This window comes from Eucalyptus grandis, chromosome 2 (genome assembly GCF_016545825.1).
Source record: "Eucalyptus grandis isolate ANBG69807.140 chromosome 2, ASM1654582v1, whole genome shotgun sequence".
NCBI lineage: Eukaryota > Viridiplantae > Streptophyta > Magnoliopsida > Myrtales > Myrtaceae > Eucalyptus > Eucalyptus grandis.
This window is the reverse complement of record NC_052613.1, coordinates 15,649,251-15,664,452: the sequence shown is the minus strand read 5'-3', so window position 1 is coordinate 15,664,452 and position 15,202 is coordinate 15,649,251. Positions and strand designations below refer to the sequence as shown.

General features: G+C 37.7%; 2 protein-coding genes across 2 annotated transcripts; one reads left to right on the top strand and one right to left on the bottom strand.

Annotated features, from left to right (window-relative positions):
- Window positions 1–863: 863 nt before the first annotated feature.
- Window positions 864–1,994, bottom strand: LOC104424519. Its single transcript, XM_010036982.2, has one exon. It carries the CDS (start codon window positions 1,918–1,920, stop codon window positions 1,084–1,086), a length of 837 nt encoding a protein of 278 aa, XP_010035284.2. The 5' UTR covers window positions 1,921–1,994; the 3' UTR covers window positions 864–1,083.
- Window positions 1,995–12,698: 10,704 nt separating this feature from the next.
- LOC104434655 (sugar transport protein 8) lies at window positions 12,699–14,795 on the top strand. The gene is made up of 4 exons (XM_010047540.2): window positions 12,699–12,834; window positions 13,199–13,518; window positions 13,611–14,237; window positions 14,337–14,795. Exons 1-4 carry the CDS (start codon window positions 12,699–12,701, stop codon window positions 14,793–14,795), a joined length of 1,542 nt encoding a protein of 513 aa, XP_010045842.2.
- Window positions 14,796–15,202: the final 407 nt, after the last annotated feature.

Below are 15,202 nucleotides of genomic sequence, written 5' to 3'. Positions count from 1 at the left end.
TTAAACGTATATTACGTATGATTTCTACACGTAGTTACACATTCACCACTTGACATGTTTAATATGTTAACCTAGTCATTGAGCATGTCTAAACATGTCGTAAATTGGCTTAAAGGGTCAACCCACGAATGAGACATTATTATTTTGCATATAAACGAGTTGACCTATTTTTGACACAAATATGACAAAACTCAATCCTAGCACATTTAATTACGTGTAGCGTAAACAGATCCTCACAAAAGAATTTCTAAACTTAAGTGCCAGTCCACCCAGTATATCATATTTAAACAAAGTTGGAAGGAATGATTATTGCTTCTAACCAAGGTAAGACATAACTACCAACACTTCTTATTTGGATATACACTGAAGAGATACAAAGTAAGAAGAAATATATTACTAGTGAGATTAAAATATCCCTTGTCTGCACATCCGAGAAAGGAAGTTTTGGGAAAAAAATTAGAAGGTCAATAAATCCATTTCCTTATTAATATCGGTTGGATCAAAACCGACGCGGTTTAAGGAATTAATCAGATACAGATCCACCCAAAACTTACCCAATGGGAAGGCCCAAGTACAACTGGACCATTACATCTTTCTATATGAGTTTCCACCTTGATTTCCTCCCTCCTTGGAAGCCGAAAAGGCTCCAACTCCCCTCCCATTTTTCGATGGTTCATCACGTGGATTAGTTACAGAGCATAATGGGTTACTGTTCAAGATCAACAGTAATCCCAATGGACCTTGGTACAGTCATCTGCTAAATGGGAAAAGAAATGAACTGATGATTTGAAGCCACTATGTAGTGCAGATTCCTGCTTGGCTTTTTCACTAGACCGGAAGAAGCAAAATGGAACGAATCATCATTAATTCCACAAAACAAATTACAAAGTCAGCATATGCACATTCTAAATCAGCAGATCCGTCGTAACAACGAAATTAGCAGACCCGGAAATGAAAAACGAAAAAGTAGAAAAACAGAATCAAAGGAAAACATAAACAAAAAAATCTTCACATCTCTCCCTCATTCGAACCCTTTCCCTTTCATCGTCACCTTCGCCATCCACATCTTGCTTTCTGTCTCTCTCAAACTCTTCCTTTCTTCAGCGGAAACAGAGGAGGCAACGACCCACCACCACCACCACCACCGCTCGCGCTCCTCACGTGCGTGCAGATGGGCACGTTCACCATGGGCCTGATCCTAATGCTGTTCGATCTCGTCCTCTCCAACCCTTTCCTTATCCTCTGGACATAGTTGGTGCTGCTCTCCCTGTCTCTGTCTCTGTCTCTGGCCTCCTTCCTCTCGTCCAGGAGGCCACGTCGCCGAGAGCTCGAGGAAGACGAAGTGGACGATGAAGAGGACGAGGGCGAGAGGGAGGACGAAGCCCTCCGCTTGGTCTTCAGCCTCAGGAGCTCCTTCCACAACACGGTGCACTTGGGCGGCCTCGGCGATGGGTCGTCGTCAAGAAACCAACTTACCCTGTTCTGTTCTTGATCTTGGTCTCTGTTATTACTATTACAGTAGTTCCTGTTGCTCCTCACCTCTTCCTCTTCTCGATCCGGCTCTTTATCTCGACCTCCATCTCCGGCTTCTTCACTGTCTCCGGATTTCGGCTTGAGGGTGATTCTCTTGAGCCTCTGGGATTGCTGCATTTGACAGAAAGGAAGCAGCTTTCCCTCAAAGAAGAGCTCATCCGCACTCATCATCTTGTGGGTACTCATGCTGGCGGCCAAGAACTCGAACTCACCGTTTCTTGGTTTCTTTTCGAGGTCCATCGCTGCGGTTTCTTTGGCTTTGGTTACTTGGTTGTGGAAATGGCCATCTGGGTTAATGGAGATGAAGTCGCTCTCATCAAGAAGATCTGCAGAGAATGAGATCCTGGGGGCTGAGAATGGTGGGTCAATGTTTTCTTGGGAAACCATAATCTTTCCTTTTCCTTCTCTGTTTTGGGAAGAGAGAGAGAGATGTGGATGGGGAGACAGACAAGAGGGAGGGTTTGGAGATGGGATCTTATAAAAGGAAGGAGACCATAAAGGATGGCATTCATTTGTTTATTTTGCTGATTTTTTTTGGTGGATTATTTTGCTAAATTTGGTTTTGCTTTTTTAAAGTTAAAATCTAAATTAATTTTTTAATTACAAAAAAATCTCTAAACTGGCACCAAAAACTAATTTTTTGACATAAAAATCCATTTTCATTCATTTCTGTTGAATTAAAACAATATCACAAAAATCCAAAAATTGATATATGGTAAAATCTCAAATTGATACCGTCGTTAACTGCTAAGTATCATCCAAATCAGTAATTTGATAGTAAAATTTATTACAAATTAATAGATGATAAATTTGTTACGAGTATATCGATTTGAGATCTTTTTTTTTTTTTTTTTTTGGTAAAGTGAATCGATATATTTGTCATAAATTACTTTTTATTAAAGTGAATCAATTTGAGATCTTTTGTGATAAAAAATATTAATTTAATTTATCACGAGGTATTAATTTAATATTTTTCATTATATTTATTCTATTTTAATATGTACATCTATATATATTTGGTAAGATTGGTCCTGCTCTTCAAAAATAATATATATGTCCGTCTGAGGTCTGAATTTTGTCGTGATTGAAGTCTCAGTGTCGTCTTTTGGACGGTTGAATAGAAAAATGGAGGTGGTCTGGAGATGCCCAAACATCAGAGCTGAGATGGTGTGTTAGAATATGGAAACAGCACATGGACCTCCTCGGGTGTATTACATGACAAATGGCTTGGCCTCTCTCTATCTTCCTGCTGCATGCAAATAGAGACCAGAACACATCATCTTTTTGGTCTTTTCCTTTTCGTTTCTGTCCATGTCAATCCGATGTTCTGCATATGTTCACCTCCTTATGATATTTGGGTCGGATTCGATTGATTTTTTATCTAATGGAAAAGTTCACAAAAGAACGAAAACAAGAGAATGCTTTTTTGTGATAATATTATAGTTTGTATTAGTCATGTATGGACTGTTTATATTTTAGGTGATAGCAGTATGTTAGTAATTTTTCCAAATATCCTCCTTAGTGATCATGGTTTGACTTTGAACACTATAGTGAATGCTAGACATAAATGAATTTGCATTGATGACCGATTTAATGAGATATAAAATATTTAATTTGTTGTTATTAACTATCGTGATAGTACATGTTTAGATTTGAATGGATGACTAATTTAATGAGACATAATAATTAATTTGTTCTTAATGAGAAAAGCCAAGGTTTGCCTCGAAATATTTATTGCTAGGTAGCGGTTCCCTAGAGATATCGCACTTAAAACAAAACGCCCAGGAAGGTTAGTATGTAGCTTCCTTCCTCACGTGTCCTTGGAAATGACCCTGAACTCTGAAATATATCCTATGCTCCCGGTTCCGAAATTCTGAAACCTAAAACGTCCTCGCGACATTTAGGCGTAAATTTAGGGGTGCATGACAAACCAAAATCTCTATTCCATAAATAATTTTTCTATTCCAGACTTATTTCTGTAATAGAAATCTGTTTGATAAAATTATTTAATTTTTCTATTTCTAAAATATATTTTTGTTCTAGAAATAGGTTTGGAACAGAAATTAAAAGTATTTTTTTTTTCTATTTCTAGAATAGAAATGAGAAATAATTTTTTTCATCATTCGTTCTTGTTACAAATTGGTTGTCTATCCATCGTGATCGACCATTGTCTATCATTCATTGCCGTTGGACGCCAAACACCGGCCTCCACTAGCCGCCGGTTGTCGGTTGCCGGTCGCAACCGCCTCGGTCACTAGTCGTTGTCGCCTCGTCACCGAACGCCATTCGTCAATTGCCGGCTATCGTCGCCACTAACCACTACCGATCACTAGCCACCGATCGTCAGTCGCCACCAACCACTACTAGTCACCGCCATCCGAAAGGAAGAAAGTTTATATCGTTATCAAGCGAATTTCTATTTTGGGAAGATAAATTTTGTATCGTTATTAAATGAATATTTTTGCCTAGAAACCCATTTAGAAATAGAAATAGAAAAATATATTTCTCTTCCATAAATCAATTTTTGACTATAATGGTTATCATTCGCGCCCTTAATAACTATCCGTCATGTCAGTTCTACAGGTTTTGCAGGTAATTTTACACACGCCTAGATATAACAAGCTAATTAGTTACTTGCAAGGACATGAATAAGTAGAATTTTGGTTGCATGACTTGTTTAACTAATGATTTACAATTTTTGTTGTATACGTACTTCTCAATTATTATGTCGCAGTAGGAAATAGATATTGCATACGTTCTTGAATGGTCAAATGAATTTTTAATTGAAATAAAAAGCAACGGAAAAAGTTAGTTTTAAAGTTTGTCACAAAAGTGTAGTTATAATTGAGTCCTATAAAAATTATAATTAAATTCTAAAATTTATTAAATTTGTGCAATCAATTCCTTCTATTAACTATATCCATATGCATAAACAAAAAGTAGCTTTTGAGAATTAATTGTATTTTTGAAAATTTTATAACTCAATAGATAAGTTTTAAGACTTGATAATAAGTTTTGGAATTTTTGGTATATTTATTTTAAAAATTGAAAAGAAAAAATCGAAAGTCCTGTTTTAATCTGAATCATTACACCACGGGATTTCAGCATATGGAAAGAAGAGAAAAAGTTAATAATTTAGGGTGAGGAAGCCTAGAGCTATCTTTTAATGTAAGTGGGCAATTGAGGCGCATAATTAAAACCAGGATCAGTCAAAGATAAACTATAATTTCCTTCTTTAATTGCTTTGACTAGGCCTGCATGGATTGTAGCATGAACCGTAGGAGCCCCTAACCATGTGCCCCCATGAGAGTTTAATTTTCGTGCCATGTGGGAGCCAGTGCAAAGCTGAAAACCAATGATAACCATCAGACCCCCTTAATGACCTATTTGCCCCATGCCTAATGGGACTTATCCTGGCACAATTTGTAATTTTGTTGCCCCGGGTAGGGGGCAATCTTGGGACCCGAATGACCAGTGGAAATTATTATGCAGCTTCTTGGGAAACTAGCCAGCAGAAAGATTTGGGGGGTAGCTCTATAATGATCCAGACAGCTGAATTACGTAGGGCAATGCTAAATCTTTTATTAAATTTTTGTCTGGCACTGTGATTTGATTCTGTAAAATCAGTAACCTAGCATGCTACTATAAAATATATACACATATAAATATATATTATATATGCTGTCTCCGGCTATGTGGGCCTTCCACTGCTCCATCATTGAAGGGGACAAAGTATACTATAATGCTTGAATGGTTAATGTAACGAAGATAAGGTACAGTAGCTTGATCTGGTCATAAATTGATGGAGGTAAACTGAAAGTCTTCCAATTTGATGGGGGGAAAGTGAGTTTTTGAAAGGATAAATGATCTCTCTTTTAATATTAGTGGAGGTAATCTAAAAATATAGATATTGATTAAGATTAAGATTACCATCAATTAAGAATTGTCATGTTCAAAGGAATGGGCATGAGTAGCTAGGTCACACCTTGACTAACCGTACATTATATTTGTGCTATTACTTTGTATGTGCTTGATGCAAAATACCTTGTTCAGATTTAGCTCTCCAATTGTTGATACAACCATACAACATTCCAATCTATAGAGGCACTATTCCAAAGGATTTTGGACAAGCCGATGCCTATCAGGAAACTTTATGATGCAATAAGACAACTTTCAAGAGAATTTTCATTTAAGAGACTGAAATGGTCAATATGTAGTTTCTCTTCTTGTATCTTATTTTTGGATAAGCTTTTTATATCATATATATCATGAGAAAGTTAATTTTGTTTTGGCCAAGTGCTAGTTGAGAATTTCTTTCTTCAAGTAATATTCATAGTATAATTTGAAGTATTGCCAACTCCAAAATGATTCAGTAGGAGAAAAAAATACAAATTTCATATTTAAAAACAAAGAAAAGCCCCAGAATTTTTCTTTAATTCCTGGCTTTCCCAAATTGCCATCATCGTTCATCAAACAATTCGAATCATGCTGTCATTTATTGGAGACTCTTCAACCTGAAGATTTAACATATGGCGTGAAGAGAATTAAGAAGTGTCTACCAATTAGTCTTGAACAATAATTACCTTGCTGCATAATAAACGACTATAAAATTGATTAAACAAACAATTTTTTATGCTTACCCACACGATGGCAACAAAAAAAAGGTACAAACAAGACAAGACACGAGACATCTTGCTTTCCTATTCTTATAACTTCGTTACCCTTTTGATGATTCTATTTCGCTTAGTTTAGGAAAGACTTTCCCTCTAAAGCCCCTTGAGCCAAATTTTAGGTGCCTTGGCAAAATTTTTGAAACAACCTTGAGGAAAAGTGAACATTTGGAAGGCTGAAAATCTAAGGCATGTCTTAGGGTGCCTTGGGCTTTCATCTTTTTTGACATGCTAGTTGTAGGATTTAGTATTTTTTTTTCCCAAAATTACTCTCACTAATTTTTTGGTTTTTCAATTTTGCCCTAGTTATAATTGTTCATCTTCTCTACATGAAAGCAACCGGTGAGGGGTCGGCATTGGTCGATTTGATACTTAGCTAACTCTTTTATCTTTATGTTCCCAATGATATCTAATTGATAACGAACTTGAATGGCTAATGTCTAATTCCATCAATTTTTGTTTAGGCAATTCTTGCTTGTTCATCATCTACTAATCTTGCTCCTGATACTTATGACATTCTTCATCCTTCCTTTGACTAGTCTTCACGGTTGCAATAAAAAATAGATTGTCTCCCCTCTGATGATCTTTTCTATAGGTACAACTACCATGAGCGGTCTGAAGTCTTATTTCTTAAAATTATGTTCTTGTAACCAAATTCTGAAAAATCATCAAGAGTCTTCAGGAGGATAATTTAACACTTATCTCACTAAATCAGTGAGAAAGTGCTCCGCGATGGGTTTCGATCGCAAAAAATGGAAGTTTTTCGGCTTTCCGCTTAGGGGTACTAAGTGCGGTGCCTTTGTAGGAGTTCGAACATCTATTTTTGAGCTTTAAAGATGCTATTTCGGATTAGATCTTCAAGTCCTCACTGGATTCACCTGAGTAGATGTTCTCAGTCTTTTTCCCCCCCAAAAACCGATGTAATTATTGGCTCGACAACCCTTATTAAAATGTTTGATTAGGCCCCGCTAAGCCTCAGATATTCTAATTGAAGCAAAACTTCTACGTTACGCCTGATGGCCTAAGTTGTTGGTAAGCTTCCAAAGCTCATTCCTTTAGCTTGGTGAGCCTTCACTTTGTAGATCATCTTTTGCCCAATGTGTTACCCTCCCGTTTTGTGGTTCCCACTGGGTTTACCTTGCTCAAAGATCAACCTCATTGTAGCAAGAAAAGACGATCATGTGCTATATACTCCAGTGATCTCTTTCCTATTGAGGCACGCAAACTCCCATCATGTCCTGACAGGCCAGGGAGAGAAGCCACAATTGTTTGGGGTTGCATGAACTTTGGTAGCCATTATTGGGGTTGTGTGACACCCGCTAAGGGCTGTTTGGGTTGCACAACCCTAACCGAGGTCGTTGACCCAAGGCGGCCCTTGCTGAGTGTTGTTGCGGGCCACTTGAAATCTTATGACCTCAAATGATAGTCATTGGCACCAAATCTAGGGCGACCTGAGCCTTTCTCCAGCTCTAGCAAAGAGTTTGAGTTTTTTTTTTTTTTTTTTTTAAATAAACAAGGAAAGCCTTGCAAAAATTATTTTTCTAGACACTAGTTTGCCCAAAGTTGCTTTACAATGAACTTTTAAATTACAATTTAACAAACACCATTTATATTTCGGAAAGTCCTTTACATTATTTTAAAGGTTTTTTTCAAAAGTCTAATTAAACGCTACTTTTTTCTTTTGAATAATTTTCCTAGTTATGATAACCCGCGAGTACGGGAGACCACTAATCACTGGGGTAATGACTTATTAGGTACATGTACCTTGTTAGTTCTGACATACACCTTTGGCACCTTGATGGGGTTGACAATGATGGGGCTGGCCTACTTCTAAAGAACGGGTCATGAGCGGTGCTAAGTGCCAAGTGAAGACCAATCTAGGAATGAGAATATCTTATAGCAGAAGCAGAATCCTTAAAAGCAACATCGAGAGAATAACCACGGTGATGGAATCGAAGTCTGGATTGATTCAGTGAGCCTGAGCCGTCAGAGCACCAACAAATACCTGGAAGGACCTGAGCGGTCCTGATTTCACAAGCAGCACGTAAGGTCCCCGTTTCGGGTGGAGCAGATTTACCAAATCGGTCGTCTCGGATGTTTCCGGACCAATACGGACTCAAACAGCAACCGATGCGATATGGCCGGTGATCGCCCTCGAGTCTAGTTCCTATCGGCATTTGGCTCATACATTGATTTAAACTATAGTCTCCAATAAAGCTTTATTTCCGCGACAGTGTTAGACATACGGTCCGACCTGTTCTGTTTTAATCATTAAAACTTCACTTCCAGATACTTTTTCGCCGTCCTTTTTACACACTCAAGATTTCTGTGCCGACATGCTCTCCTCGTTTGCGCAAGACCATGCAACGTGCCGTTTTTTTTTACCTTTCTTTTTCCCGTCTTTTGCGCCATTCTCCCGTACTTTTCTTTACCCGCTCTCTCCCGCTTTTCTCTACCCGCTCTCTCCCGCTTTTCTCTCGAAGGCTCTCATGAAAGTTTCTGGCTCTTTGCCTGCTTGTCCCCGAATCGCCACGTTGTGCGTCCTCCCTCTATTTCAAGCGGTGGAGAAGACCCTATTTCCCCTCAAAAGATGATCTCATCACCCATTCAATCCGCCAGCCAATCTTCCTTCCATTTCTGTGTTGGCCGAGATTGAGCTCCCCGGTCTTCCCTTCCCTTCATTCGTTCACTTTCCTTAGCCTACAAATCCTCAGGGTCTTTCCTGAACTGACGCATCATTTGATTGGAAAGAAAACCAAACTACATATTGCATCATAGCATGCCATTCTCAAATGGATTAATTATACAAATGATACATGAATTTTGACCCATCGTATAACGTGGATCCTGAACTTTTAATTTATATCCTAAACTTTCAATAAATATTCAATCTAGTTCATAAATGATATGAAAATATCAAAAGTTATCCTTCCATTTATATTTTAGTTAATAGTGGAAAAAGAATAACATTATACGTAAATTATCCATGTAAGATATTCAACTTAAATCAAGATATAATAATCAACAACATCAAATAACATGGATAACTTTTTTTTTTGTCCACTGTTCAAATGTACCAGCTTCATAGCCAAATTAAGAAATCCATTAACTTGAATTAATGGAAGGGTGTTATTGAACATTTTCATATGATACAGAGACTAAATTGAACATATATCAAAAGTTCATGCATTACATTAAACAAATAAAAAATTGAGAGACGATATTATGCATTGAGTTAAAGTTTAAGGATCACATTGAATAAATTAAAAATTCATAAACTAATTATATTCGTTGTATTTCCACCCCCTTATTGGCTTTTGACACTCCCATTACATTGAAATGACTATATTATACCTTGTGAGTCATACTCTCAATTAAAGATTATTTCTTACCTCTATTCTTCTTTTTCTTTTTTTCTTTTTAATTTTTATTAAAAGGCAACGCTGCCCACATCCCCTTAAACAACTTTTTTTCACTCTAATCATTCCTTCCACACACATTACATTTCAATGTTTCATTCATGTTTGTCTTTTTCTAAGCCTGTTCTGCCAAGTAATAACTTTATTTCCTCGATAATCCCAATGATCGTAAATTTTTCAACTTTAATTTGCAGTACAAATTTACGAGAATTTACTCAAAGATAAAATATTGTGGTTGACCAATGCATTATACCTAATTTATTCACCTTTCATTATATATATATTGTAGTGTAGCCACTGTGGATGATACTATTGAAGAGGACCCAAATTGCTTAAATTTATCTATTAATGATGAAATTGTGAATGGAGAATAGTAATCAATCATGTCCACAAGTTCATTTGGAGCTTCCTAGTCTAAACAATGAAAATTATTCCTTCATATATATATATATATATATATATATATATATATATATATATATTTGTAGTGGATAATGACTCTCTTAATGATGTAATTGAAACATTTTATTGTTTGATTCCGGCGAAATATTTCTTTTGACAGAGTAACCTTTTTAGGGAGTCAATCAACTTAATAGACAATATCTTTTGTTAAGTTGCATATGCAACTTATTATTGTAGTTCATTTTTACGTTGAGGATAATTTTCTTTTCCATTGATTATTATATAAAAATTTTAAAGCATTTATAATTGATAAAAAAAATGTGTTTGCAAATGGTTCAAATGTGTTGTCTTATAATGTAATTCAATTACCATAATTTATTGTCAACAACTAATTATATCATGTAAACAAGGCATAGATAGTATTTTATGTAATAATATTTTAGAGAGAAATTTCTTTTGCATTTGCTTGATAATAATGGATATTTAGAATTTTTTATATCCTTAACTTTGCTATATATTTTTAATTTTTTAAAGTATGTAAAGTAAATTGAAAGTTGAGCAATTAAAAAACACAAACTACAGCATAATAGCTAATATTAAACTTATAATTAAAAAAAAAAAAAAAAAATTGCATACTAAAACTGGTAAACGGTTCTTCTCACTCTTACTTGTGCTTAGTTTATTTTTAAATAATAGTTTCCTAGTAGAGAGAGAGAGAGAGAGAGAGAGAGAGAGAGAGAGAGAGAGAGAGAGAGAGAGAGAGAATTCATCAACGCAATATTTAGTAAGCTATTCATCAAGTAAACTGGTTTTTAAGGAAAAAGCCTCACCAATTATATTCCAAATGGAGAAAGAAAAGGAAAAAACCAAAAAAAAAAAAAAAAAGAAAAAGAAAGAAGAAAATAAGGCAAGAAATAATCTTAAATCAAGATTGAGCCCCACATTGAACCTTAATAAATGTTATTGAAAGGAGCATATGTAATTTCCTCTCTAATAAAAAATTGAAACAAAAGAGAAAGGAGAAGGAAAAAAGAAAAGAAAAAGAAATCATCTTATATTAAGAGTGAGACTCGTGAGGGATAATGTGTCCAATTCAATATAATAGAGAGTGTCAGGAGCTAATAAGGGAATGGAAATAGTGCGAGCCATTATTCATGTTATTTTCCCCTCTAAAATCGATGGAAGAGAAACAATCAAGAGGGATGGAAAGGTGGCCAACTCAGGCTGAGTTTTACCTAAAGGCCTCGGGCTGAACTTGGATTGGGCTCAGTCTATTTAAATTCAGCACAACAAAAAAAATTGCAAGGGTCGATATCGAGCTGGTTCGCAAAAATTCGTGAGCTTGCCATTTCTTGTACAATGAAAATCGTTCCTAATTTATAAATGCATAGGATTGCGTTAAATTATGAGATGCAAGAGCATGCACTACTAGTATTTTTATTTAGGGGTCAAAATCTGTTATTGTTGGCGGATTGGATCCCTGAATTTCTTTAAATGTGAAGGTGATTTGGAGAAAAAAATTTCATGTCAACAGGTAGCTTGCACAAAGCTATGTAACAGCAAGACAACACTACACTTCAAATCTAACTAGTTATAATAAGCAGGAAAGCGGATTGACTAAAATCACATCACTGGCAACATGATTTTGGAGTGTTTTAATTTCCTTTGTTGACAATACCTGCATGATCATATTATATGAATACCAAACTCACTCATGTGGTGTTTGATATGTTCCCAAGTCATGTTAGAAATTGTTACTCCTTAACTTAGGATAAGAAAAACTCAAAAGTACCCATGAGCTAATTAAACAACCTTTTTTAGGCTCCGTTTATTTCACAAAATATGAATAATTTGGAAAGTATTCTCTAAAAGTGATCGCATATATAGCTTAAAATAATTAATCAATGAAATTCTTTTTAGTACTAACAACAATTTATGTTGAGATATTTTCATGGATGATAAAAATATTTTCATTATTTCTTTTTAATTGATATAAGTGATTACTTTTAGAAAAATATTTTACAAATCATTCATTTTCTACAAATAAATGGAGCCTTAATGTCCTTTGGAGAAATAATTCTCAAATGAGTAGAGATGGAAAGAAATATGAGCCATATTCGGAAAAGTATTACGAGAACAAAAACTGAAATAAAATAAAATAAAGAAAACAAAGGAAAAGAGATTGGGACAAGAGTCAAACGTAATTTAACTAGGTCATTCATTCCAACCTCTTTGGAGAGGGAAAATCTTTCACCTTAATCATTAATGGCGGTAATATTCTTCATCTATCCACGAAAAGGAAAAGAAAATTAAACTAAATAAATAAATAAATAAAGGAAAAACATCTGAGGACGCAAATGCATAGACCTATTCCTAAGGGATAGCCTTAAAATTATATCCACAAATATATCAATAACAATTTCTTCTTGCCTCCGCATTTAGTGAAATGAAGTTTTCTTCCTCTATAAAATGCGATGAGCAATAAAAAAACTCAAGGACGTGAAACTCTCTCTCCCCCTCTCCCCCTCTCTCCCTCTCTCTCGCCCTTTTAGCTCCTTGATAACTCCATTTCTCTTCAGCTCTTGTACTTTTACTCTCCTCCATTTATGCCAATTTATCTTTTGCCCCTCCACTTATTGATTTTTGAGGAGTTTCTTTTCAAGGAGAGGTCAAAATGCCGGCTGCTGTAGTAAGTAGTCCCGGCGGCGATGTCCCGGAGTTTGAGGGCAAGGTCACGGTCTACGTGATCATCTGCGTGATCATCGCCGCCTTCGGAGGACTTATGTTCGGTTATGACATCGGAATTTCAGGTTTAACTTATTTTTTCCCCAATTATTTCATTTGAATTTTTATTCCTCTCTCGAAAAATATTTAAATTGGCGATCTGAAAAGATTGTTCACACGGATTTGATCATGTAACAGGCATAAAGTGCACCTGTTTTTAGCGTTGGCCCTCTAAAAAATATTGTTTTAAAGTACTAGAAATGTCTCTTTTAGCTGGTAAACTAGTCCTATGTTGCTTACAAAGAATAACCGTATTACTGTAATCTTTTCGAGGGAAAAGTTTATTACGTGATTTTCAGAATATAACTTCTAGTAATTGAAAATTTCATTATCTTAAAATATTTATTAGAAAATAATATAGCGCATTCGTCTTTCTTTAATCAAACACAGGAGGTGTGACATCCATGGATGACTTCCTGAAGAAGTTCTTTATAAACGTGTACGAGAAGAAGCAGCATGTCCAAGAGAACAACTACTGCAAATACAACGACACGCTTCTGCAGCTCTTCACGTCGTCGCTCTACATCGCTGCTCTCTTGGCCAGCTTCGTCGCCTCAAGGGTGTGCACAAAGATGGGCCGGAAGCCAACTATGCAGATCGCGTCGGTCCTCTTCCTCATCGGGGTCGGGTTTCAGGCTGGCGGCATCAACAAAGAGATGATTGTGTGCGGACGACTCATGCTCGGAATTGGCGTCGGTTTCGCCAATCAGGTAAATGCTGTGCAGCAATAGCAGTAAAGCTCTGGTTAGCCTTCACATGTGGTTTCTAAGATTTAACCATGTATGTTTCTGATTCTTTGCAGGCAGTGCCTCTATTTCTATCAGAAATAGCACCGGCCAAGATGAGAGGAGCGCTCAACATTTGCTTCCAGCTCTTCATCACCATCGGGATCTTGGTCGCCGGCCTCATTAACTACTTCACCTCCAAAATCCACCCCCATGGGTGGCGCATCTCCCTTGGCCTCGCCGTGGTCCCTGCCTTCATCCTCCTTGTCGGGTCCTTTGCCATCTGCGAGACCCCAACGAGCCTCATCGAGCGCAATATTCTCGACGAGGGCAACGCCACCCTCAAGAAGATCCGGGGCACCGATGACGTCACCGCCGAGTTCGAGTCCCTTGTGGCAGCGAGTGAGATGGCCCGCCTGGTCAAGAACCCCTTCAGCAAGCTCATGCAGCCCTCGAGCCGCCCCCCGCTCGTGATCGCGATCCTGCTCCAGGTGTTCCAGCAGTTCACCGGGATCAACGCCATCATGTTCTACGCGCCCGTCCTCTTCCAGACGGTCGGGTTCGGCAGCAACGCGTCGCTGCTCTCGACAGTCATCACGGGTCTTGTCAACGTGTTCAGCACGCTAGTCTCTATCTACACGGTCGACTGGGCGGGAAGGAGGATCTTGCTCCTCGAAGCTTGTGTCCAGATGTTCCTCACTCAGGTGAAGAAAATCCTACAAGTGATTTATTTCAGTCCTGTGCTCATTCGAGTAGTCTCACGATACCACAGCTGACAGTGACATTGTGCTATGATGCTGCAGATCGTGATTGGCTTGATCCTCCTGATAGACCTGAAGACCACAGGCTCATTGAACCACTCGGAAGCCCTAATCGTGGTCACCCTGGTGTGCATATTCGTGGGGGGATTCGCGTGGTCGTGGGGCCCGCTAGGGTGGCTCATCCCGAGCGAGACGTTCCCCCTCGAGACCCGGACCGCCGGGTTCGCGTTCGCCGTGAGCTCCAACATGCTCTTCACCTTCATCATCGCGCAGGCCTTCCTGTCGATGCTGTGCCACATGAAGGCTGGGATCTTCTTCTTCTTTGCCGCTTGGATCTTGGTCATGGGGCTGTTCACGCTCTTCTTCTTGCCCGAAACGAAGGGCGTCCCCATCGACTCGATGGTGGAGAAGGTATGGAAGCAACACTGGTTTTGGAAGCGGTACATGGTCAATGTGAACGAAGAAGAAATGAAGGAGACAGTGCATCCGCATGTGAAGTAAGCTGCACAAGAGGATTCGCGTGACCATGGGACGGGACGGGAGGCGAAGTTATACTCATCCGACCGTATGTGAAGACTGAACGTACATAGTTGTTGACCTAATTAAACCACACATTTAGCCACAAGCTTAACTTGTAGAACAGGTTCAAGGTCTTATTTACCTCATCAATTACATACTTCCATGGATTGATCTTAGATCAAAGACCAGGTTAAGTATGGGGGAGAGTGGAGTTAACCTATTTCGATCGTGTTTAATTTAATGCAATTTCTTTCGGATGAAAGAAGATGCAAATAGCTACAATTTTGCCGCATTTCTAGAGTACCCAAATATTATAAATGACTGAACAACCGCTCACTTATGTCATTTAACTAGATGTTTTTTCTACTTAGTATTAATTTATTCAAACC

Excerpts from the sequence above, each read along its gene's own strand:
- LOC104424519 (XM_010036982.2), bottom strand. The coding sequence starts at position 1,920 with ATGGTTTCCCAAGAAAACATTGACCCACCATTCTCAGCCCCCAGGATC.
- LOC104434655 (XM_010047540.2), top strand. The coding sequence starts at position 12,699 with ATGCCGGCTGCTGTAGTAAGTAGTCCCGGCGGCGATGTCCCGGAGTTT. Across the intron at positions 12,835-13,198 it reads TTATGACATCGGAATTTCAG|GAGGTGTGACATCCATGGAT; the intron begins GTTTAACTTATT and ends AATCAAACACAG. Across the intron at positions 13,519-13,610 it reads GCGTCGGTTTCGCCAATCAG|GCAGTGCCTCTATTTCTATC; the intron begins GTAAATGCTGTG and ends GATTCTTTGCAG.